A 24,078-nucleotide genomic window follows, 5' to 3' on the forward strand; every position below is an offset into this window, starting at 1 on the left:
TGTAAATAGTAGATGTATGGGTCATGTTTTCTTATCCAATCCGTTACCCTATGTCTTTTGATTGGGGCATTTAATCCATTTACATTTAGTTATTATTGATGAGTACTTGTTTGTCACCATTTTTATTCTTTACCCCTATGTTCCTTCTTCACTTCCAATTTTTTTATTTTTATTTTTTTTTACAGCAGACCCTTTAGCATTTCTTTCATTGCTGGTTTGGTGGTAATAAACTCCCTTAGTCCTTTTTTTGTCTGTGAAGCTCCTGATTTCACCCTCTATTTTGATTGCTAGCCTTGCTGGGTACAGTATTCTTGGATTCAGACCCTTTGTTTGCATGACTTTGTATATTTCATTCCATTCCCTTCTGGCCTGATGTGTTTCTGTTGAGAAATCAGTCACTAGTCTGATGGGGGATCCTTTGTAGGCAACTTTCTGTCTTGCTCTGGCCACTTTTAAGATTCTTACTTTGTCGTTGGTGTTTGCCAATTCAATTATAATGTGCCTTGACATCAGTCTTTTGGGGTTCATTTTGCTTGGGACTCTGTGAGCTTCTTGGATTTGTATAGGTTTTTCCTTCCCTATATCAGGGAAGTTTTCTGTCATTATTTCTTCAAACAGGTTTTCTATTCCTTGCTCAGTTTCCTCTCCTCTGGCACCACTATTATGTGTATGTTGTTTTGTTTGGTGTTGTCCCAAAGTTCCCTTAGGCTCTCCTCCTGCTTTTTAATTTTTTTTTTCCTAGAAGCTGCTCTACTTGGGTATTTTTTCCTTCCTTGTCTTCTAACTCACTGATGCGGTCCTCTGCTTCTTCTAGTCTACTCTTGATGCTTTCTATTGAGTTCTTTACAGCAGCAATGTCATTTTTCATTTCTTCTTGGTTCTTCTTCATTTCCTCTTGGTTCTTACACATATTGTTGAATTTGTCTTCCATTCTTTTCATCCACCTTATGCCCATTTCTCTGAATTCTTTCTCTGACAAGTTGCTTGTCTCCATTTAGTTACTTTCTTTTCTGGTGATGCCTGCTTTTCTTTTATATGCAGGCTGTTTCTTTGTCTCCCCATGATCTCTCTTCTCCAGGTGTCTGGTTATGTAGTTCTCTCTCTCCTGTGTTGATTTAAAGGCACAAAATACAACACAGCAATGTATAAAACACAAGGCACTGAACACAAATGTATTCACGATATTAATAACCCCAAATAAAGGTGACCACCAGAGAAAGGCGAATTAGAGGATAGGAGAGAAAGGAGAAGAGGACAAAAAAGGAGTGCATGAATGAAATTGGGAAGAGGAAAGAAAAGTAACAGAGAAAAGAGAGAGAATAAGAAAGAAGAGGTAAAAAACTATACATAGGTAGAAAACTCCAATAGAACAGGCACTAATCCCAACACATGCCAGCATCAAGTACCTGGAGATGAATGCAAACTACAAACAACAAGTAATATCAAGTGAGGCGAGGGAAAACAGAAGCAAAAAACAAACAAAAACAAACAAAACAAAAAAACAAAAATAAAAAGCAAAACAATCTCACAAACAAGCATAAAAATTGATATAATCAACAATCAAGCAAACAACAACAAAAAGACAGAGAGAAAAAATGTAGATAGTGAAGAAAGAGAAGAGAGAGGTGTGTATGAAGTTGGAACAGGGGATTGGAAATTAGATATATAAGTAGGGTGAAATTTTTACAAGGGGTTAAAAGAAGGAATAGGGAAAATCTAAAGCAGGAATAGGTTAAGAGAAACAGGACAACAAAAGGGGAAAAATGAGGAAGAGAGTGATGGCATTAAGGTAAAGTTGAGATAGAGTAAATGATGCTAAAGGAAAGATGAAAATAGAATGTAGAACACTAATCCCAAAGTAAAATAAAGAGAAAATAAAATGACACTTTTTTAAAAAAGGTAAAATAGTAGTAGTAATAATACTGATTGAAAATAAAAATGTAATAATTCAAAAGGTAAAACCAGGTAAGGAAAAAGAAAAAAAAATAGTTTCTTGTTTTTTCTTTTTCTTTTCTTTTATTTATTTATTATTATTTTTTAAAATTTTTTTTCATTGATTTTAAATGTTTGTTTTTGTAAATATATTTTTATTGATTTCAGAGAGGAAGGGAGAGGGAGAGATAGATAGAAACATCAATGATGAGAGAGAATCATTGATTGGCTGCCTCCTGCACACCCCACACTGGGGATTGAGCCCGCAACCCAGGCATGTGCCCATGGCCAGAATCGAACCCAGGACCCTTCAGTCCACAGGCCGATACTCTACTCACTGAGCCAAACCGGCTAGGGCTCTTTTATTTTTTTAATTTAAAAAATCTTTATTGTTCAAATTATTACTATTGTTTCTCCCCCACCCCCATAGCTCCCCTCCACCCAGTTCCCACCCCAACCTCTGCCCTTACCTCTCCCCACTGTCCTCATCCATAGGTGTACGATTTTTGTCCAGTCTCTTCCTGCACCCCCCATACTCCTTTCCCCCTGATAATTATCAGTCCACTCCCTTTCTATGCCCCTGATTCTATTATATTCACCAGTTTATTCTGTTCCTCAGATTTTTAATTCACTTGATTTTTACGTTTACTTGTTGATAGAAATGGTTTGTTGTTCATAATTTTTATCTTTACTTTTTTTTCCTTCCTTTTCTTAAAGAATATCATTCAGCATTTTATATAATACTGATTTGGTGGTGATGAACTCCTTTAGCTTTTTCTTATCTGTGAAGCTCTTTATCTGACCTTCAATTCTGAATAGTAACTTTGCTGGGTAGAGTAATCTTGGTTGTAGGTTCTTGCTATTCATCACTTTGAATATTTCTTGCCACTCCCATCTGGCCTGCATATTTTCTGTTGAAAAATCAGCTGACAATCGTATGGGTGCTCCCTTGTAGGTAATGAATGGTTTTTCTCTTGCTGTTTTTTAATATTCTCTTTTTGTCTTTTGCTCTTGACATTTTAATTATGATGTGTCTTGGTGTGGTCCTCTTTGGATTCCTTTTGTTTGGGGTTCTCTGCGCTTCCTGAACTTGTAAGTCTATTTCTTTCACCAGGTGGTAGAAGTTTTCAGTCATTATTCCTTCAAATAGGTTTTCAGTATCTCGCTCTCTCTCTTCTTCTGGCACCCCCATAATTCTGATGTTGGTACGTTTGAAGTTGTCCCAGAGGCTTCTTACACTATATTCAACTTTTTGGATTCTTTTTGTTTTTTTCTAGTTGAGTGTTTTTTGCTTCTTTGTATTTCAAATCTTTGACTTGATTCTTGCATTCCTCTAGTCTGCTGTTGGGTCTCTGTATAATATTTTTTATTTCAGTCAGTGTATGCTTAATTTCTAGTTGGTACTTTTTCATATCCTCGAGGGTCTCACTAAATTTATCAGCCTTTTCTAGGAAATTCTTGAAAAACCTTATAACCGTGGTTTTGAATTCTATATCCGGTCCTTTGTTTTCCTCCACTTCTTTCATTTGTGATCTGTTTCTTTGTCTCCGGATTTTCGCTGCTTCCCTGAGTTGGTAGGGTAGCTTTGTGTGCTTGGTGTCCTATATGGCCCAGTGGCTCGGCCTCCCTAGTTACCTGAGGTGGACACTCTTGGTGCACCCCTTTGTGTGTACAGCCTTGTTGTAGTTAAGTCTTGATTGTTGTTGGTATCACTGGGAGGAATTTACCTCCAGGCCCATTAGCTGCGAGTATCAGCTGTGTCTACGCTGGTAGACCTTCTGTGCTGGAGACAGCCTTATGGGAACAGACTTGTAAAATTGCAAAAGCCTCTGTGCTCAGCTTGGATGGGGCGGAGTCTCAGGGCTGAGCAGACAGTCTTGGCTTCCCGTCAGCCCTGCCCTATGAGGCCCCTGGGTCTCAGTGTCCTTCGGTAATTTCTGCAAGCACCTTTGAGAGAAAGCTGCCCTCGAGTTTCGCCCGCTGCCAGACAGTCCAGTTTTCCCCCCAAGGAATCTGGATTCCCAGATTCTCGCCCAGAACTGGAGTTCTGAGCAGTGTGGAGCTTCCACTTCCCTCCAGCCAGTGGCGCAGTCAGCAGTCAGTCCTCTCTTCGCGCACTTGCGCACACACCTCCAGACCTCTGCCTTTCGCAGCTCCCCTAAGTTTCCACCTGACAGTACAGATTCCCCCCCCATAAGAGCATGGTTCCCCAGGGGCTCGCCCAGAACTGGGGTTCAGTGCAGTCAGAACTGGGGTTCAGTGCAGTCAGGAGCTTCTGACTCCTTTCCGCCAAGGAAAGCCAGCAGCAACCTCTGCAGTCAGTCTTCTCTGAGAGTACGTGTGCCTCCAGACCCCTGCTCACCGCGCTTCCCCCAAGTCTCTGAGTCTCCGTGTGCCTTTCTCTCTACCTGACAGTCCAGACTCCCCCCATATGAGCCTGGGTCCATGGGGTTTTGCTTGGAACTGGGGTTCAGTGCAGTTGGAACTGAAGTTCAGTGCAGTCCCTCCCGCCAGATAAAGCCAGCCAGGCACTCAGCCACCCTTCTTCTCTGTGCGTGTGTCTCCGTACTTCAGCCCTTTGCAGCTCCTCTGATTCTCCCTGAGCTTTTCTCTTTCCTTCTAGTTGTAGAATTTCCACTCAGCCAGCTTTCCTGTGGTTTTGGATGATGTCCATTCTGTCTTTTAGTTGTAGTTTAGAAATCGTTGTGCGAGGCAGCAGTTTAGGTGCTTACCTATGCTGCCATCTTGGTTTCTCAAAAATTTAGTTTCTTAGGTAAAAGATCAAAAAGATAAAAATAGAAATGTGCAGTAGTGAAGGTCATTCACTTCCTCTACTGTTCTGTTTGGCATGCCTGTTTCCTAGTCGGGACAGTATTGATGTTCCCTGCATTCCATTGCTCCTCAGTGTTGTAAACCACAGTCCTGATTTTTAATCAGGCAGTACGTCTTTATTTCTTATATTCTTTTATTTGTGTTTATATAAGAGTCAATTTGTGATTCAGCTCCTGGGTGGCAGTGTTTCTGGATTGGCCTCTGGGTCTATAGGTCATCTCTAGCTAGTGTTTAGGTTTTGTTTTCTTGTGGCACTTAACACCAGTTTGGGGGAGTGGGTTGCCCCAGAGCTGGTTCTCTGATGGTTATTCCCCGCTCTGATCCTCAGGTTCCAGAAAAACAACTTTTCCCTGCAGTCTCTTAGAGTGTCACCAATTGGGTGATCATATATATTGGGCTTAATAATCAGAAGCAAGGATTTAAAGAGGGGAAAAAAAAAAAGAGCCAGAGTAAGTGTGCGAAGTCTGGGGCTGCGCACAAGTTGGTGCAGTCTTTTTTCCCCTTGGGTCTAAGAAGCTGGCACACTTTTTAAACTTTTAGGCTGTCCTTTTGTGCCCAGATCAAAATGGGCTGCTTTTTAGAGTTCCCTTCATTAGCAGCTCTGCGGACCCCCTTCCACATTCACAGATCACGCCAGCGCCAATAGCCACGGATTTACCTAGGTGCAGACTTCTCCCGGTCCTCCAGCTCCCGAGTGCATGTTTCTCTCTCCTGCCGGGACCACAGACCTCAGCTTATCCCAGGCGAAATCTGACCTTTCCGTGAGGGAGTATAGAGCTCCTCTGAATCCACATGCTTGCATCAGTTGGGGACTGGTGTTCTCAGGTTTGCAGCTGTTTGTTGCGTGCCATAGTTGTAGATTCCCCGGGCTTTTCAGGCTTCAAATAACATCCACTTTCCCCTTCAAGATGGCGTGGTGTCCGTGTCTGAGCCAGTTGCTCTGGGAGAGAACTCAGCAGCAGTAGGGGCTGCCTGGTCAGGGGAGCCCCGTCCAGCAGTCCCCCCACAGTCTCCTGGAGTCCCCCACAGTCTCCTGGAGTTGCTCCTCAACTCACCAACAAACACTCCCCGTGCGACCACACACTCTCCCTTTGTTTTCTCACTCACACACTATCTTGCAGTCTGCCTTCCCATCGGCAGCCATCTTCCTGGAAACCTGTCATTATTTCTTTAAACAGGCTCTATGTTCCTTGCTCATCCTCTGTCCCTTCTGGTATTTCTGTAATGTGGATGTTTTTATGTTTCATGTTGTTCCAGAGCTCCCTTAAGCTATCTTTCTGCTTTTTAATTCTTTTTTTCGATTTGCTGCTGTAATTGGGTACTTCTATGTTGTCTTCCAAATCGCTGCTTTGGTCCTTTGCTTCATCCAACCTATTTTTATTTATTTTATTTTTTAATTTTATTATTTTTTTTTTCACCCTAAATGTCATTTTATCTTTATTGTCCTGTAGCATCCAGAACTAAATTAAGAATGTATTCATTTCCTAGAAAATTCTCTTTGGAAATGTACATTGAAGAGCACAAACATAATTTTTTAAATAAATGTTTATTGTTCAGATTATTACAATTGTTCCTCTCCCCCCCCCCATAGTTCCCCTCCACCTGGTTCCCACCCCACCCTCTGCCCTTACCCTCGCCCACTGTCCTCATCCATAGGTGGACGATTTTTGTCCAGTCTCTTCCCACACCCCACACCCCAAGAATTGTCAGACCACTCCCTTTCTATGCCCCTGATTATATTATATTCACCAGTTTATTCCATTCATCATATTTTTTATTCACTTGATTTTTAGATTCACTTGTTGATAGATATGTATATGTTGTTCATAATTTTTATCTTTACCTTTTTCTTCTCCTTCCTCTTCTTAAAGAATACCTTTCAGCATTTCATATAATACTGGTTTGGCTGTGATGAACTCCTTTAGCTTTTTCTTATCTGTGAAGCTCTTTATCTGCCCTTCAATTCTGAATGATAGCTTTGCTGGGTAGAGTAATCTTGGTTGTAGGTTCTTGCTATTCATCACTTTGACTATTTCTTGCCACTCCCATCTGGCCTGCATAGTTTCTGTTGAGAAATCAGCTGACAATCGTATGGGTGCTCCCTTGTATGTAACTTACTGTTTTTCTCTTGCTGCTTTTAATATTCTCTCTTTGTCTTTTGCTCTTGGCATTTTAATTATGATGTGTCTTGGTGTGGTCCTCTTTGGATTTCTTTTGTTTGGGGTTCTGTGTGCTTCCTGGACTTGTAAGTCTATTTCTTTCTCCAGGTGGTGGAAGTTTTCAGTCATTATTTCTTCAGTTAGGTTTTCAGTATCTTGCTCTCTCTCTTCTTCTGGCACCCCCATAATTCGGATGTTGGTATGCTTGAAGTTGTCCCAGAGCCTCCTTACACTATCTTCATATTTTTGGATTCTTTTTTTTGCTTTTCTGGTTGGGTGTTTTTTGCTTCTTTTTATTTCAAATCTTTGACTTGATTCTTGCGTTCCTCTAGTCTGCTGTTGAATCTCTCTATATTATTTGTTATTTCAGTCAGTGTATGCTTAATTTCTAGTTGGTCCTTTTTCATATCCTCGAGGGTCTCACTAAATTTATCAGCCTTTTCTAGAAAATTCTTGAAAAACCTTATAACCATGGTTTTGAACTCTATATCCAATAGTTTGCTTTCCTCCATTTCTTTCATTTGTGACCTGTTTCTTTGTCTCCACATTTTGGCTGCTTCTCTGAGTTGATAGAGTGGCTTTGTGTGCTAGGTGTCCTATAGGGCCCAGTTGGTCGGCCTCCCCAGTTACCTGAGGTGGACACTCTTGGTGCACCCCTTTGTGGGCTGTGTGCACAGTGTTGTTGTAGTTAAGCCTTGATTGTTGTTAGTATTACTGGGAGGAATTGACCTACAGGCCAATTCGCTGTGAGGATTATCTGTGTCTACGTTGGGAGAACTTCTGTGCTGGAGACACCCTTATGAGGCAAGACTTGCTTCAGTGGGGCTTTGGTGCTCACTGAGTCTGCCCCCTGAGTGTGTCCCTTATGGATCTGAGGAGTTGTAATCTGGATCGTCCCACTCTGACCCCTGTTTATACTGGCTCTTGGATCTCCAAGGAGGTGCTAATTTAGCCTCTGCCTGAGGCCACCCAGCAGGAGCTATGGAGAGATCTGCTGATTCCTCCTCTTTGTTTGGGTTTTGGAGGTGCCCAGATGAGGCCCAGCTGTGAAGCAATGCAAGCTGCTGCGGGTCCTTGGTCCTTATTTTGGATGTTCTGGGTCTCACAGACTTAGCTGCAGTTTGTTAGGTAAGTTTAGAATTCAAAGGACTAGGCCATTCATATGTAAAAGCCTCTGTGCTCAGCTCGGATGGGGTGGAGTCTCAGGGTATATCAAACAGCAATGGCTTCATGCGGCGGGATCTCAGGGCGGAGCAAACAGCAATGGCTTCCCATCAGCCCTGCCCTAAGAGGCCCCTGGGTCTCAGTGTCCCGCAGTAATCGATGCAAGCACCTCTGAGAGAAAGCCACCCTTGAGTTTCGCCCGCTGCCAGACAGTCCAGTTTCTTCCTGTATGAGTCTGGGTCCCCAGAGTCTCGCCCGGAACTGGAGTTCAGAGCAGTAGGGAACTTTTGTCTCCCTCCCACTTGAAAAAGCCAGCCGCGTACTCAGTTGCCAGCCCTCTCTGCGTGAGCGCCTCCGTACCTCTGCCTTCTGCAGCTCCTGTGAGTCTCAGTTCCTTCTAGTTGTAGAATTTCCACTCAGCCAGCCTTCCTGTGGTTCTGGATGATGTCCGTTTTGTCTTTTAGTTGTAGTTTTGAAATTGTTGTGTGAGGCAGCAGTTCAGGTGTTTACCTATGCCACCATCTTGGTTTCTCTCACCCATCCAATCTGTTTTTAATACATTCCAGTGTGTTCTTCATGGCAGATATATAATTCTTCCTTTCTGTCTGGTTCTTGTTCATGGCCTCTGTTCCCCTTCTCATGCCTTTGTAATTTGCACTAAGTTACTTAAGCAACTTTATAAGCATTGCTTTGAATGCTATTTCTGATAGGTTTCTTGTCTTCATCTCATTTAGTTATTTTTCTGGAGATTCTTTTCTCTCATTTGGGGCTTGTTTCTTTGTCTCCCTATTTTATTTGTCTCTTTATATTTGCTCCTATGTAGTAGGTAGAACTGTTATGCCTCCCAGTCTTTGTGGGATGGCCTTATGCAGAAGGTGTCTTGAGGTGTCCATTGGTGTAGTCTCTTTGTTCACCTGAGCTGGATGCTCTAGGAATGCCCTTTGTGTATGTTGTTTGGGCTCTCCTGGTGTAATTGTGACTTGATTGTTGATGCCCTGTTTGTGGGATGGATCTCCCCTCTGACTTGCTGCCAGTGAGTTTCAATCCCAATGTTCATGCCAGCTATCCAGTGGTTGGGGACTCCTTATCCCAGAGTCTGGGTCTGCCTTGAATCTCCCACCTTGGTTGATCCTGTTCTGGGCTGTAGTTTCTTTCGGCGTGGAGCTGGTCCCACAGGTGTCAGCTGCAGGTGCTTGGGGTCCTGCTGGCTTTTGCCTTGCTGAGCAGTCTGGGATGGTGTCTGCAGTGGGGATCCAAGTCTCTTAATGGGCCTCAGAAACTCCACAGGAGGGGCAGGAGATTTTCCAATAGGGTTCATCAAGTGTCTTCCCCCCAGGAAAAAACAGCAGGATACCACAGGTTTGCCTGAGAAAGATGACCTCCACAGCATGAGGGAATGACTCAGCACAGGAATCTATGATGTCTGCCTTCTGAGCTCTATCACTGGATCACCCAACCATAGCTTGTGTTTATACAGCTCCAGTCCACTCTGCCCTCCCTCTGCCAGAGTACAAGGTAAGTGGCCAGAATTTTGTGTGTTGGCCCTTTAAGAGGGTGCCTGCATTTACAGCTATCTCTCCCTGGCAGACAGCAATCCTGCTGTTTTTCACAGCCAGATTTTATGTGGACACCTTTCTCAGTTCTAGTGCTCTCTGCTAGGGGTCCCAGCTTGGTAATTAGACCCCAGAGTTCGCAGTGGCAAACCACCCCCCACAGCTGAGATATCACTCCAATACTTCAGCTGCTGTCTGTTGGAGCCCAACATGCCTTTGTGTGCCTCCACTCTTCCTATGCAATCTTCACTTTCCATCCTTGGTTATCAGGGTTCTCTCCAGATAGTCTTCAGTTGATCATTCAGGAAGTTTGTATGTATTTTAGTTGTAATTCTAGTTTGGTCCTGGGAGCATGTCTGTGAGCTTCCACTTATTCCACCGCCATTTATAATCTTCCTAAATCTTTTAAAATTAACTATATTGTATAGATTTAACATAATGTATTTAATATTTCCTTTATTGGTGGACATTTTATATTGATTCCGTTCTTTTAAACCTTTACAAGCACTAATATTTTGAAATTGTTTATGTGTGTAGGCTGGCTAATTTCCTAGGAATACAATTGCTGGGTCATAGAATTTGTGAGACATTGATACAGGGTTTGGCAGAAGTAGGTTTACAGTTGTGAGTATGAGAAACAGAGTTTATTATTTTTAAAAAATATATATTTATTGATTTCAGAGAGGAAGGGAGTGAGAGATAGAAACATCAATGATGAGAGAGACTCATTGATTGGCTGCCTCCTGCATGCCCCCTACTAGGGATTGAGCTCAAAACCCAGGCATGTGCCCTTGACTGGAACTGAACCTGGGACCTTTCAGTCCACAGGCTGACGCTCTATCCACTGAGCCAAACCAGCTAGGGCCAGAGTTTATTCTTGTATTGTTCCTTTTTAAAAAATTCTTTATTGTTTAAAATATTACATAAGTATCCTTTTCCCCCCATTGACCTCTTCCTGGCTGCTCCCACCCTCTAGCACATGTCCTCACTCCCCTTATGCTCATATGCATGCATACAAGTCCTTTGGTTGATCTCTTACCCCCCCCCCCCGTACTATTTCTTAATTATTGTGTCATTTTCTATATGAACACCTGTAAACCTACTTTTTCCCCACCCTATATTTACTATTTAATTGATTTTGCCAAATTGCTCTCCAGTAAAAAATTGTATCAGAGTATCTCCCCGCAACAGAGTGTGGGAGTACCCATTTCTCCACAAACTAGTCAACAATAACATCACATTTCTAAAATTTTACAAACTCCTAGCTGAAACATGGTAATACATACTTCTGAAAAGTCATTAATAAGTTTCTATGTCACTCTGGGCTCCTGGCTCACCTCCTAGAGAGGGGCCCTCCTACACACAGGGGCCTTTCACGTGAGGAACTTCCTGATGGAGTGTCATATTTCAAAGTTCAAAGAAAGAGGCTGCCTGAATGGTCTATATTTAGGGTATGACTCCCCAGTGGGGACAGCTGGATGTCTAGAGACTAACCTCTGCATACTTTGTCCCTAAATTCTGGGATTATTCTGAAGGGCTTGAATGGGTGGTACAGTAAAATTGTAACAAAAGGCCTCTTTTCCCTGGAAACTGCTTGGGCTCTCATAAACTGTGCTTTTTGTGAGGAAAAAATGACATGGGTCTCTGAGGTGTTGCAGTAATTTACAGACACCACAAACTATCATCGCTATCTCTACTGGAACATGCTAAACACTAACTACTGCTGGGGTGATATAGCACGTGAATGACAGATACTGGAGATAACACACCAGCATCATGATTAAATGAAAACACCACATACTAAGCCTCATTTCCATCAGTGGGGTAAGCAGTTGGTCCAGGGTGTGAAAAATCCAAATAAAACCTTTTGAATGGAAAACTGGTTAATCTAGGAAATAACTAGTTTTTAGGCACTAGGCTAATCTGGAGCTGGGTCTTGATTCAATCATCCAGGAGTCATATATGAAGAAATTCTCAGACACCTGACACAAGAGAATAAGTTCAGCCAGAACTTCAAAAGACTGTAAATCACTTGTGGAAAACTGCCAAGATTAGAAATCTGAGTGTCTTTCCAAAGATTAATTTATAGATCGCTTTAAAAACGTGTTAGTTTTGTTTAGGAAAATTTTGTATTTAAAATGTCAATAATTACTAGTCTGTTTTGAAAGCTGTGAAATCGTTTATAGCAACTACAAAACATTTTTTTCAAAACATTTTTTAATGTGGTGCAAAAATAATGTAAAAATGAGTCTTTTGTTATTTTTACGCCTAATTTCTAAATGTCAAATGAAAATGGCTTGACTGAATTTCTGAATTACAAAAACAATGAATGCAATTTTAAAAGAAAAAAAAAGAGCATAAAAAGCAGGTTAAGCCTCTCCTACTCTCTGCTTCCTTTCCTGACAGCCCTTTCTTAGCCTTGTTTAGTGCAGCAAGGTACTGGATGGGGAGCATCATTCCTATAGTCTAAGGGAGAGAGGATTCCTCAAGAAGCACCCGGTCAAGCCTGGGAGTGGGTGAGGGGATGCAGACCCTCGCAGGTAACCAAAGAAGAACAAATCCCAACCGCAGGGAGGTGAGGCCACTTGTGGGCTCTCAGGTTTGAGAGGACCCAACTGATGACAGGGAGCTACAGCAGAGACTTGGAGGGGGAGTTCTGCTTGCGGAGTGGGGGACAGGCCCCATCAAACTCCTCTGTGACAAGTGGGAGCAGGGAGGAAGGTACGCGAGAGCTCCTTGGTGACGTAAGCCCTCACGTGACCGGGAGCTGCAGAGCGACGCAGCCTTCGGTGCAGTCATCACTCCCTTCTGGGTACCAGCTCCCCGCTGCCCTGCGCCGAAGGGCTGGCATCGGGCCCAGGAACAGCGGAGCAGGTAAGGGCTCCGGACGCGCGGGGCCCAGGGCGGCGGCCGCCCCGCAATCCCAGTAGCTGAACCAGGGGTGAAGGACAATGCGGATTCAAGTTCCAGGAGCCTTCCCTCTGAATCTCCTGAGCCCACTCCCCCTGTCTAGTGTGTGGAGGGGAACCTTGGGCTTGGCTGGTGGGGTGTCTCAAGAGAGAAATAACGAGATTGAGATGCACCTTCCTCCCTGACTCTAATCACTGACTGCTCATGTCTGTTCAGCTTCCTGCTCATTTCAGTGGAAGGGACACGCACGGTGGTGTTGGCAGAGAAAATGGTGGGCTTTAGTGACTGGATGACAGGGTTGGTGGGGGTGGCTTTAATCGAATGTTGGGAGGGAAGTTTGATAACTAGGGTCTGAATCCAGACAGGTGAGTATTGGGATCTGTGTCCAGGGTGCTGGTGCAAGCACTCAGTGCCTTTACTCCTGTCTTGAGTAGCTCGGTGTTGCAGTTTGTGGGGAGGCAAAGGAAGGAGTAGAGAAAGCTGCATAGGATCTGTGAAGGTTAGTGTGAGCATGGGCACTGTCTGTGAACCACCCAAGTGCGATGTGAATTCTATATGACAGGAATTTAGGCAGCCACTATCTAGTTGTAATATGGGGTGAGGCTAGCTAGGGAACTTTCCCTAAACTGTGTCTACTTACCAAGCTTAGGATTTTAAACTTAAATTTTATACTGAAGACCAGTAAAGGTAGCAAACTTTTCTATGGGTGATTTAATTGGTATTTCAGATAATATTGAGAAGATACAAATTGTTGTATTAAGGAACATTTCTGAGAGAGAGAGAGAGAGAGAGAGAGAGAGTGTTAGTTTTCAGTGGAGGAATAGTGATTTTGCAAAAGCAAAAGCCTCCTCCCACACCTTGTCTCTTCTATTGTTGGAGACTCCTAGAGATGGGTTTAGGGGAAAGTAGATAGCAGTAGGGTATCTACTATTCTAGAGTATGGGTTCCGGAGGCTTCCATCTCTCTCACCATCCTTCAGTTTTCAGATACCCTGCCAGTCTGAACATCTTGGTGAAGGAAATGATGGACTTTTGGGAGAAGTCCTAGAATGCTACAGGTGGTTTTAAAAGATTTTGCCCATGCCACTCCCCTTTTATTTTTTCCTGCCTCCCTTTCTCACCCTTCCTACTTCAGTACCGGGGAGGCCCAAGGTTCTGCCTGCCAGGGAATGGGTCTCTAAATCCAATAAGGGGGAGGGGTACTGAGACCTGTGTCTTAAATACTAGGATGTCACAAGCACTCAACATTCACCTTCCCCTTTTTTTCTGTTTGCTCCTAGATCTTCCCATACATCTACAGTAGGGCTGTTTACCACTGGAAACAAGGGAAAGGGGGAGCCTTGCCTAGAACCATGGAGGTTGGTGTGAAGGTGGGCAGTGTCTGAGAGGGTGGGAACAGAATGTGACTGGGACTTGAGGGGGTCTCAGTAGATGGTACTTCTGCCTCTCCTACAATCTTCCAGATTTCCACAGTGTTGCCACACCCCATATTGATTTCAGTGCAGGAAACATTTTGGGATATTGGGGTAAAGGTGGGCTGGAGTATGACTGAAAGAAGAGGAGATGGGGGACTATAAGATGGGACACATTGGCCAACTTGACCCCGGCTCTCTGGCAAGGCAGGTACTGGGATCAGGGATCAGGGTGCTTGTGTGTTCTATGAAGGATTCAGTCTCTATTACTGCCTGTTGGTTTATTTATCCATAAATCTGCCTGCAGGCTTGCTGCAGGGCTTGAGATGACTGGAAGCAAAGAAACAAGGAGGAAATTGCCCCTGATCAGTAGAGACTGGTAAGTGAAAGGTCTGCCTGGGTAGACCTCTAGGGTGGGTTGGTAGAGGCCATTGTGTATCCAGTAGGTCCAGTGTCAAGTCTGGAGGATCCCCAGTCTCTCCCCTTTCCAGGCACCTTTCCCACCATTCCTGTCACTTACCCCACACCCTCACTTTTATTGTGATACAGGGAGTGGGGTGAACTGAGGGAGATAGATAGTTTGCTAATAATATGCCATTCACATGAAGAGCAAAATCTCAACTCCCATCTGTCCTTCCATCTATCTTTCTGTCTGTTTGTCTCTAGGTCCATAGATCTCATGAGTATATAGACCTACTTTAGGGTATATCACCAATCAAGAGAAGGAAAGAGGAGGGAACTGCTTCGGATCAATACAGGTTGGTATGGGGGTAGGACCTGTGGGAGTGGTGACGGAGTATGTCCAGTAAAAATCAAGGTCTGAGAGCTTCTCAGTCTCTCCCACTCATAGTCAGCCCTGCCACCATCCTTTTCACTATTTATTTGGTGTAAGGAAATGTCTATGAAAGTACTTTGGGGGGAAATTGTTGGGTACTAGGGAATATGGGGAGGTGATAAAATAAAAGGGATGGACAGAGAGTTTGCTAATGCTTCTCTTCTCCAACCAAGCACATTATTTCTACACTTTCATGTCCTTCTGTGTATCTGTTTGTATGATGCACAGAATTAGAAGAGACATTTTAGTCCATTTCCTTCCTCCACTTCTAGGTCCACTTCCAGTGACAGCTGTAGTGGCCTTTGAGCTGAAGATCAGCACCCTTACGGACCTACCACACTCTTTCCCCAGCCCATCTGATCCCCCCTACCTTATTTGTGGCATCAGCAGAGGTGATTACATGGGTCGCATTCATGAAGTGGGCTGGGCGACTGCAGGACTGATGATCTGGGCTGGTACCTGCTACTACATTTACAGATTAACCACAGGAAGAGCCCAGAGTGTGAGGAGACTTGCCAGCAATGGGTCTAGAGTCAAGATGGAAACTGTGGCTGGTGTACAGACCCAGACCTTAGCTATGAGTGAAGCCATGGATGGGACAGAGATTGAGACTAGATCCAAGGTCAAGACTGGAGCGGAAACTGGAACAGGAGGTGGGGCTGGGGCTGACGTAGAGACTAAGGCCCCTGCTAGGGGAAGACCCAAAGCCAACTTTCAGGCCAAGGCAATGGTTGGGGCAGAGAAAGAGGTCCAATCTGAGGTCAAAACAATGGCCATGACAGAGGCAGTGACTCTGGCTGAGGCCAAAATCAAAACCAAGGAAATGGCCATGAAAGAGGCAGTGACCCAAACTGACTCTGAGGCTGAGATAGTAGTCAAGAAAGAAGCAGTGACCCAGACCAAGGCTAAAGCTTGTGGACTATTTGCTAGGGCAGATGCCAAGAAAGAAGCAATGACCCAGACCAAAGTGGAAGCTCATATATTTGCTGAAAAAGAGACAGAGATGAACAGAGTACTGGTGACACAGAATGAGGCTTTGGCAATAACCAGGGAAGTAGCCAAGATGAATGCCATAAACAAGACTGGAATTGTGGCTGAGACCAAAGCAAGAGCCCTGGAAGAGACTATGAATGTGGCCAAGACTCAGTCTGAGGCCAGGTGTGGTACCACAGTTGATGCTAAGGGAAATCTTAATACCATGTCCAGGGCAGGAGCTGGAATGGATATAAGGTCTTATGCACCATCTCAGGCTGTGGCTAAGATCCAGGTTGATGACATGCCTTGTGCTGGGGTTGAAGACAAGGGAAAGAGCAAAATTATGTATCAAGCAGTGTCTGGGGCAGACATGAAGGCTTCTGCCCAGTCTCAGATTGTAACCAAGGTTCAGGCTGAGACCATGACTGGAGTAAAGGTTGATGCTGGGGGTCATACCAATGCCATGTACAAGGCAGGAACAGGGACAGATGTAAGAGCTTCTACACAACATCAGACTATGGCCAAGAAACAGGCTGAGGCAATGTCTGGTGCCAGGGTTGATGAAAGGGGAAATACCAATGTCACAACTAGGGCAGTGACTGGAGTTCACATGATGACTGTTGCTCAGCCTAAGACTATGCCTGATGCCAGGGTTAAGGATAGAGGCAATTCCAATGCCATGTCTGAAATGGGGGCCAAGGCAAACTTGAAGGCCAATTCCCAGGTTGAGGCTTTGCCTGATTCCAGAATTAAGACTGGAGGTAATCCCAATGCCATTTCTAAGTTAGGGGCTGGAACAGATATGTTGTCCTGTACACAACCTCAATCTATGGCCAGTGTCCCGGGAGATACCTTGCCTGATGGCAAGATTAAGGCTAAGGGCAATGCCAACACCATTTCTAAGGAAGGGGCTGGGACAGACACAAAGGCACAGTCTCAGGCTTTTGCCATGAGCCAAGTTGAAGCCTTACCTAGTACTAGAACTAAGGCTAAGGGCAAAGCCAAAGGCAAAAATAAGGCCGGGGTCAGGACAGACATGAAAACCTATGCACAGCCTCAGGGTGGGGCCAAGACCCAAGCTGATGACAGGGGAGACCCTAATGCCATTTCTAGGCCAGGGACTAAGACAGAAATGAGGCCCTGTGGTCAGCCTCAGACTATGGCCACTACCCAGGATGAAGCCTTGTCTGGTATCCAGAATAAGTTCCGGGGCAATCCCAAAGCTGTGTCTAACGTAGGGTCTGGGCCAGACACAAATGACTCTGCCCAGCCTCAAACAGATGCAACACGATCTGCTTCGCCACAGGCTGTGGCCAATTCTCAGGGTGAGGCCTTACCTGGTGCCAGTAATAAGGTCAGGGGAAATCCCAATGCTGTGTCTAAGACAGAGACTGGAGCAGATACAACAGGTTCTGCACAGCCCCAGGCTCTTTCAAATTCCCAAGGCAAAGCCTTGCTTGGTGCCAGGAATAAGATCAAACGCAAACCTAATGCTGTGTCTAAGTCAGGGGCTGGGTCAGATGCAGTGGGCTCTGCCCAGCCCCAGGCTGTGACAAATTCCCAAGAGGAGGCCTTGCCTGGTGCCAGGAATAAGCCCCAGGGCAATCCCAATGCTGTGTCTAAGGCAGAGACTGGAGCAGATACAGTGGACTGTGTCCAGTCACCGGCTGTGTCAAATTCCCAAGGCGAAGCCTTGCCTGGTGCCAGGAATAAGGTCAGGGACAAACCCAATGTTGTGTCTAAGGCAGGGGCAGAGCCAGATAAAACAAGCTCTGTTCAGCCCCAGGCTGTAGCGAGTTCCCTGGGTGAGGCCTTATCTAGTACTAAGAATAAGATCGAGGGCAATTCCAATGTGGTGTCTATAACAGGGGCTGTGCCAGATGCAAGGGGCTCTGCCCTACTCCCGGTTATGGCCATTTCTCAAGGTGAGGCCTTGCCTGGTGCCAGGAATAAGGTCAAGGGCAATCCCAATGCTGCATCTAAGGCAGGAGCTGGGCCAGATACTAATTCTCAGGGTGAGGTCTTACCTGGTACTAAGAATAAGGTCAGGGATAATCCCAATACTGTGTCTAAGGCAGAGGACCAAATAGATGCAACAGGCTCTGCCCAGCCCCAGGCTGTGTTTAATTCCCAAGGTGAAGCCTTACCTATTACTAGGAATAAGGTCAAGGGCAATGCCAATGCTGCGTCTAAGGCAGGGGCTGGGCCAGATGTAGTGGACTCTGTCAAGCACCAAGCTGTGACCAATTCACAGGGTGAGGCCCTGTGTGTTACTAAGAATAAGGTCAGGGATAATCCTAATACTGTGTCTAAGGCAGAGGCCAGAGCAGATGCAACCAGCTCTGCCCAGACCCAGGTTCTATCTAATTCCCAAGGTGAGTTATTGCCTGGTACCAAGAATGAAGTCAAGGGCAAAGCCAATGCCATGTCTAAGGCACGGCCTGGGCCAGATGCAGTGGGCTCTGCCCAGCCCCAAGCTGTGGTCAATTCACAGGGTGTGGCCTCCTTTGGTGCTAAGATTGAGGTCAAGGGCAATCCCAGTGCTGTGTCTAAGGCAGAGGCTATGGCAGATGCAATAGGCTCTGTCCAGCCTCAAGCTGTGGCTAATTCTTGGGGTGAGGCTTTACCTGGTGCTAAGAATAAAGTCAGGGGCAATTCCAATACTGTGTCCAAGTTAGAGGCTAGAGTAGGTACAACAAGTTCTTCTCTGCCCCAGACTTCAGACAGTTCCCATGATGGGGCCTTGCTTGGTGCTAGGAGTAAGGTCAAGGGCAATACCAATGCTGAATCTAAGGTAGAAGCCAGAAAAGATACAATGGTCTCTGGCCAGCCTCAGTCCATTGCCCTTTCTCAGAGTAAGATGTTTCTTGGTGCAAAGGACAAAGCTATACCCAAATCTAAGGCAGAAGCCACAGAAGGTGCTGTCTGTAAAAATCCCAAGCCTAAGGCCATGCTCACTTCTGACAGTGAAGGTGGGACAGGTACTCTGGCCTGTGGAAAGACACAGCCTAAGGTCTATGACTATTATTGGAGTGAAATTGGTATTGAAGATTGGATTGCTTCTGAGCGATGGGTCAAATTTAGGTTTCAGGCCAAGGATGGATACTGGGAGAATAGCATGTCCTGGGTTGATGATGAGAATGAAGCCAGTATTAAGTCCTGGAGTGGGGCTAGTGATGATAAGTCTGATAATAGGTCCTCGGCTGGGGCTTGTGATGAGGCTGGTATTAAGTCCTGGCCTTGGGATAGGTCTGAGAATGAGGTTGGTATTGGATCCTGGGATAGATCTGGGGACCAGGCCAGTGGGGATCTCTGGACTAGGAACAAAGCCATTAGAGGGTCCTGGACTGGGGCTGAGAACAAGGCCAGTGAGGGGTCTTGGGTTAGCACTAAGAACAAGGTTATTGGGGAACTCTGGACTGGAGATCAGGTCAGTGAGGGTTCCCAGGCTGGGGGCAAGGCCAGTGAGGTGTCCTGGGTTGGAGAAGAGGACATTGGAGGGTCCTGGACAGTGGCTGAGAACAAGGCCAATGGAGGGTCCTGGCCTGGAGTTCAAGAGCAGGCCAGTGGAAGGTCCCTGGATGGGGATAGGATTCAGGCAAATGGAGGTTCCTGGACTGAGACTAGGGCTAGAAATGTGGCTAGTATTGGGTACTGGGCTAACACTGTGGACAAGGCTAGTGGAAAGTCCTGGGTTGGGACTGGCGATCCAATTGGTGGTGGATCCAAGCTTAGATTTGATAATCAGGCCAGTGAAAATGTATCCTGGGCTGAGGCTGGTGGCCAGGGCAGTGGAAGGTCCAGGTTGGGGTCAGAGGACCAGTCCAGTGGAAGACCCTGGGATGACACTGCAGATCAAGCCAGTGGAGTATCCAGGCTGGGGCCTGTGGACCAGTCCAGCAGTGGGTCCTGGGCTAGGGCTGGGGAACAGGCTGATGGAGGGTCTAGACCAGGGTTTGTGGACCAGTCCAATGTTCGGTCCTGTGCTGGCACTGGGAAGGAGGCTAGTGAAAGGTCCTGGGTTGGGGCTGGAGATCAGGCAGGTAGCTGTTCCAAACCTGGATTTGAGGATCAGGCCAGTGGAGGAGGCTTCCGTGCTGGCACTAGAAATCAAGCTGGTAGAAAATCCTGGGCTGGGTCTAGGCTGGAACCTGAGAGTCAGACAAGTGTAGGGTCCTGGGATAGGACTAGGGACCAGGCCAGTGGAAGGTCCCAGGTCAGTGCTGGGGTGGAGGACAATGAAGGATACTGGTTTGGGGCTGGGAATGAAGCTAGTACAGGATCCTGGTTCTGGAGAGGGGAAGAGGCTGGTATTGTGTCCAGGTCTGGGAATAAAAATGAACCCAGTATTGAATCCAGATCAATGGCTGAGGAAGAGATTATCATTAGTTCCATATTTGAGGATGAGGACAAGGCCAGTATTGGGTCCTGGATTATATCTGAAGAGGAGGCCTTTATGGATTCCTTTGTGGGGGCTGATGCTGGAGCTGAGGCCAGGAAAAAGTCTTGGCTCTGGGATGAAGATGCAACCACTACAGGGTCTAGGCTTGGGGCTGGGGAAGAGCCTGGCATGAGGTCCTGGACTTTGGCTGAGGATATAGATGAGGATGAGCTAAGTAGGGCGTCTAGCCCTGATATTGAGGAGATCAGCTTAAGATCCTTGTTTTGGGCTGAGAGTGAGAACAATAGTGAGTGCGGATCGAAGAGTGAGAAAAATGTCACTTTTGAGTGTGAGGCTGGAGACAAGGATAAGCTTGAGGCTGCTTGTGGAGTTGATGTAAGGTCTTGGTTCAGAGATGGTAATGAAAACAGAAGTGGAAACAAATCTGCACCTAAGATTAAAAAATCATCTGAGTCTAGAGGCACATATCCGTCCATGGTTCCTGGGGCAGGAATGGGATCATGGGCGGGAACCATGATCTGGACAGAAATGAAATTTCCATACCAAAATGAACCCTGCTTACCACCTGAAGATGGCCTCGGAAAGCAGATCAGGTCTGTGGAGAAAGCTCAGGCCTGGGCTTGCCGCTGTAAACACAAAACTAACATGGATCCACGAGAGCTTGAAAAACTCATTTGCATGATTGAGATGACTGAAGAACCTTCTATTCATGAAATAGCCAATAATGCTCTGTTTAACAGTCATGATTATCCATTTTCCCAGGAAGTCATTCATAATGCAGGTAGAATCTCAATTATTGAAAGCTTGCTCAATAATCCCTACCCCAGTGTTAGGCAGAAGGCTTTAAATGCACTAAATAACATCTCAGTGGCTGCTGAAAATCATAGGAAGGTTAAAACATACTTAAATCAAGTATGTGAAGATACCGTCACCTATCCCTTGAATTCAAATGTGCAGCTGGCTGGACTAAGATTGATAAAGCACTTGACTATTATTAGTGAGTATCAGCATATGGTTACAAATTATATTTCAGAATTTCTTCGTTTGTTAACTGTGGGAAGTAGAGAAACGAAAGACCATATTTTGGGAATGCTTTTGAATTTCTCTAAAAATCCATCTATGACAAAAGATTTGCTCATAGCCAGTGCACCAACATCACTAATTAATATTTTTAGCAAGAAAGAGACAAAAGAGAATATTATTAATGCTCTTTCACTATTTGAAAATATAAATTACCATTTTAAAAGAAGAGCAAGAGTATTTACCCAGAACAATTTCAGTAAAAATTCCCTTTATTTCGTATTCCAACGACCTAAAGCCTGTGCCAAGAAACTTCGAGTCTTAGCAGCAGAATACAAAGACCCTGAGGTGAAAGAAAGAGTTGAGCTATTATTAAGTAAACTCTAATTAGTTGTATGTTTCCAAACACATCTGAGTGATATTTTGGTTTTGCAGTTTGGGGGTAATACACTTTGTATATTCCATTATAACTTCGATACTGATGTTATTTATGATGGTCTGTTGCTGGACCATTTTATGAACACCAGATTAATTCAAACTTGTACTGAAAATACATGTGTTGCTTTTTACCTTGTGTAGATTGAGATGTTTTTAGTATGTTTCATGAGCAAAAACTAAGCCAATTCTTCATAAGTAAAGTAGTCTTTGATCCTTTGTGTGGACTTAGGTTTATACATTTGAGATTTTATTTTTGTCATCAATAAAGTTGTGTGTTTTAAGCAATAAAAAGACATGTCTTTTCTCTTGAGTTTATGATCTATTTGGAAAGGCAAGAATTATCAAAACAAAATGATAGTAACAAAACTAGGAGTCTCTGATCATGGTCAGACCCTTCGGTCAGACCCTCCCCATCAGGGAGGAAATTTCCAAAGGTAACAGTGCAGGGAAAGTTTTAAGAGGAGAGGATGCTTAAGTAAGCTTGGCTTGAGGGATAGGATAAAAACAGGGCAGAAGGGTGTTGGAGGAGGAAGGAATGGTGGGAAGAAAGGAAGGAATGGAGGAAGAAAGGCATGGTGGAGGTGGGAATCCTGCTCCAGAGGGGAGGCTGGCCTGCCTGAGTACAAAGTGTGGAAAAGGGAGGGGTGAGAAATATAGTTGAGCAGTGGGAGTGAGTCGCATTCGTGGAAGGTCCCTGATTGCTTCACTGAGGTGTTTGCATATTACTCCATCCAATCCTGGATGACATGAAAGCCTTTCATGACCCTGGGAATGACAGGATGAAAGGAAAATAATGTGGCTGTTTTGGTGCAGGATGGATCTGAGTTGGGGAGGGGACAGGAGTGGCCACTGAAGATTGGAACACCAGTTAGGAAGTTACCACCATAGTCCAAGTACAAGGTGATAAAAGTCTGAAATGTCACTGCTGGTCACGGGAATGATGAGAGGAAGCAAGTGAGAGACTCTTTGAACGAAGAAGTGCTGGGACCTATTCTAGGGACTACAGGAAGGGACAATTTCATTTTAGAGTCCTGGGGCATTTGATAGGAAAATGTCCTTTTTCTTGACCAACTGTTATCTTTATAAGTGAACTAGTGGCCCGGTGCATGAAATTCATTCACATTAAAAGGGGATTAATTAGAGGAAATATTTTAATAATGCTATTTGCCCTTTCTCTATAATAGAAGTGTCAGAGATGAAAGAAAATTAGTAAAACGTATATGAAAATCTTCCTCCTGTCAGAGTCTGGTGCGAACCATGGGACCCAGGGTCAAGTCCACACCCACCCACGTGCCCCTTAAAATCACGTGAGACCCAGACCCGGCTGCCCCCCCCCCCTTGGGCTAGATCCAGACCCGGCTGGTTCCACCCTTGTCAAGCCCTGCCAGGCAGGGGTGGGGGGGCATAGCCTCAGGTCCCTCAACCCGGGCTAGGGTGGGGGGCATGCCTTGAGGTCCCCCATCAAGCCCTGCCAGGTGGGGGGCATGGCCTGAGGTCCCCAGGCCCAGCGCTGGGGCGGGGAGGGGCATGCCTTGAGGTCCCCCATCAAGCCCTGCCAGGTGGGGGGCATGGCCTGAGGTCCCCCGGCCCAGCACCAGGGTGGAGGGGTGCGGCCTCAGGTCCCCTGGCCTGGTGCCAGGGCAGGAGGCAAGGCCTAAGGTTCCCCGTCAAGCCCCGTTGGGCAGAGGGTGCAGCCTGAAGTTCCCTGACCTGGCGCTGGGGCAGGAGGCGTGACCTAAGGACCCCCATCAAGCCCTGCTGGGAGGGGGGCATGGCCTGAGGTCCCCCAGCCTGGCACCAGGGCAGGGGACATGGCTTGAGGTCCCCTGTCAAGCACCACAGGGGCATGGGGCAGGGGCGCAGCCTCAGGTCCCTGCTGATTGCTCCTTAATGCTTGTTATGGGAACTCCGCAGTGGGTGCAGCCATCTTGTGTTACAGAAACCCCTGCCTCCACTTTGGGTGCCATCATCTTTGTGACAGAGTGACAGTCAATTTGCAAATTCCCTCTTAATTATATAGGATACATTAGTTACTATATTTTTTAATATAAATTTTTAATGTAAGACTTTTATCTTTTTGGGAGAGAGAGTGGAACATCAATGTGAGAGAAACACATTGACCAGGTGCCTCCCTGACTGGGGCCAGGGATGGAACCTGCAACCTAGATACATGCCCTTGACCAGGAATCGAACCGGAGACACTTTGGTGCAAGGGCTGACACTCTAACCACTGAGCCAGGGCTAGTTGCTATCCTATCTAATAAAGAGGGAATATGCTAATTGACCCTCATGTGTTGCAAAGATGGCAGCGCCCATAGCCACAAGATGGCAGCACTCAGTCCCCTCAGCCCCGCTGGGGCCGCGCGCCTGCCTCCGGAATCCCCCAGTCCCCTCAGCCCCCCAGCTGCCCAGGGCTGGCCCAAGGCACAGGCAAGCCTTGGATGGTG

At 45.7% G+C, this 24,078-nt stretch overlaps 1 protein-coding gene across 1 annotated transcript; it reads left to right on the top strand.

Annotated features, from left to right (window-relative positions):
- The first annotated feature begins 15,196 nt into the window (after window positions 1–15,196).
- On the top strand, window positions 15,197–21,580 carry ARMCX4 (armadillo repeat containing X-linked 4). The gene has a single exon (XM_054716830.1). The coding sequence runs from the start codon at window positions 15,197–15,199 to the stop codon at window positions 21,578–21,580; it is 6,384 nt and encodes a 2,127-aa protein (XP_054572805.1).
- The last annotated feature ends 2,498 nt before the right edge of the window (window positions 21,581–24,078 follow it).

This window comes from Eptesicus fuscus, chromosome 1 (assembly GCF_027574615.1).
Source record: "Eptesicus fuscus isolate TK198812 chromosome 1, DD_ASM_mEF_20220401, whole genome shotgun sequence".
Taxonomy (NCBI): Eukaryota; Metazoa; Chordata; class Mammalia; order Chiroptera; family Vespertilionidae; genus Eptesicus; species Eptesicus fuscus.

Excerpts from the sequence above, each read along its gene's own strand:
- ARMCX4 (XM_054716830.1), top strand. The coding sequence starts at position 15,197 with ATGGGTCGCATTCATGAAGTGGGCTGGGCGACTGCAGGACTGATGATC.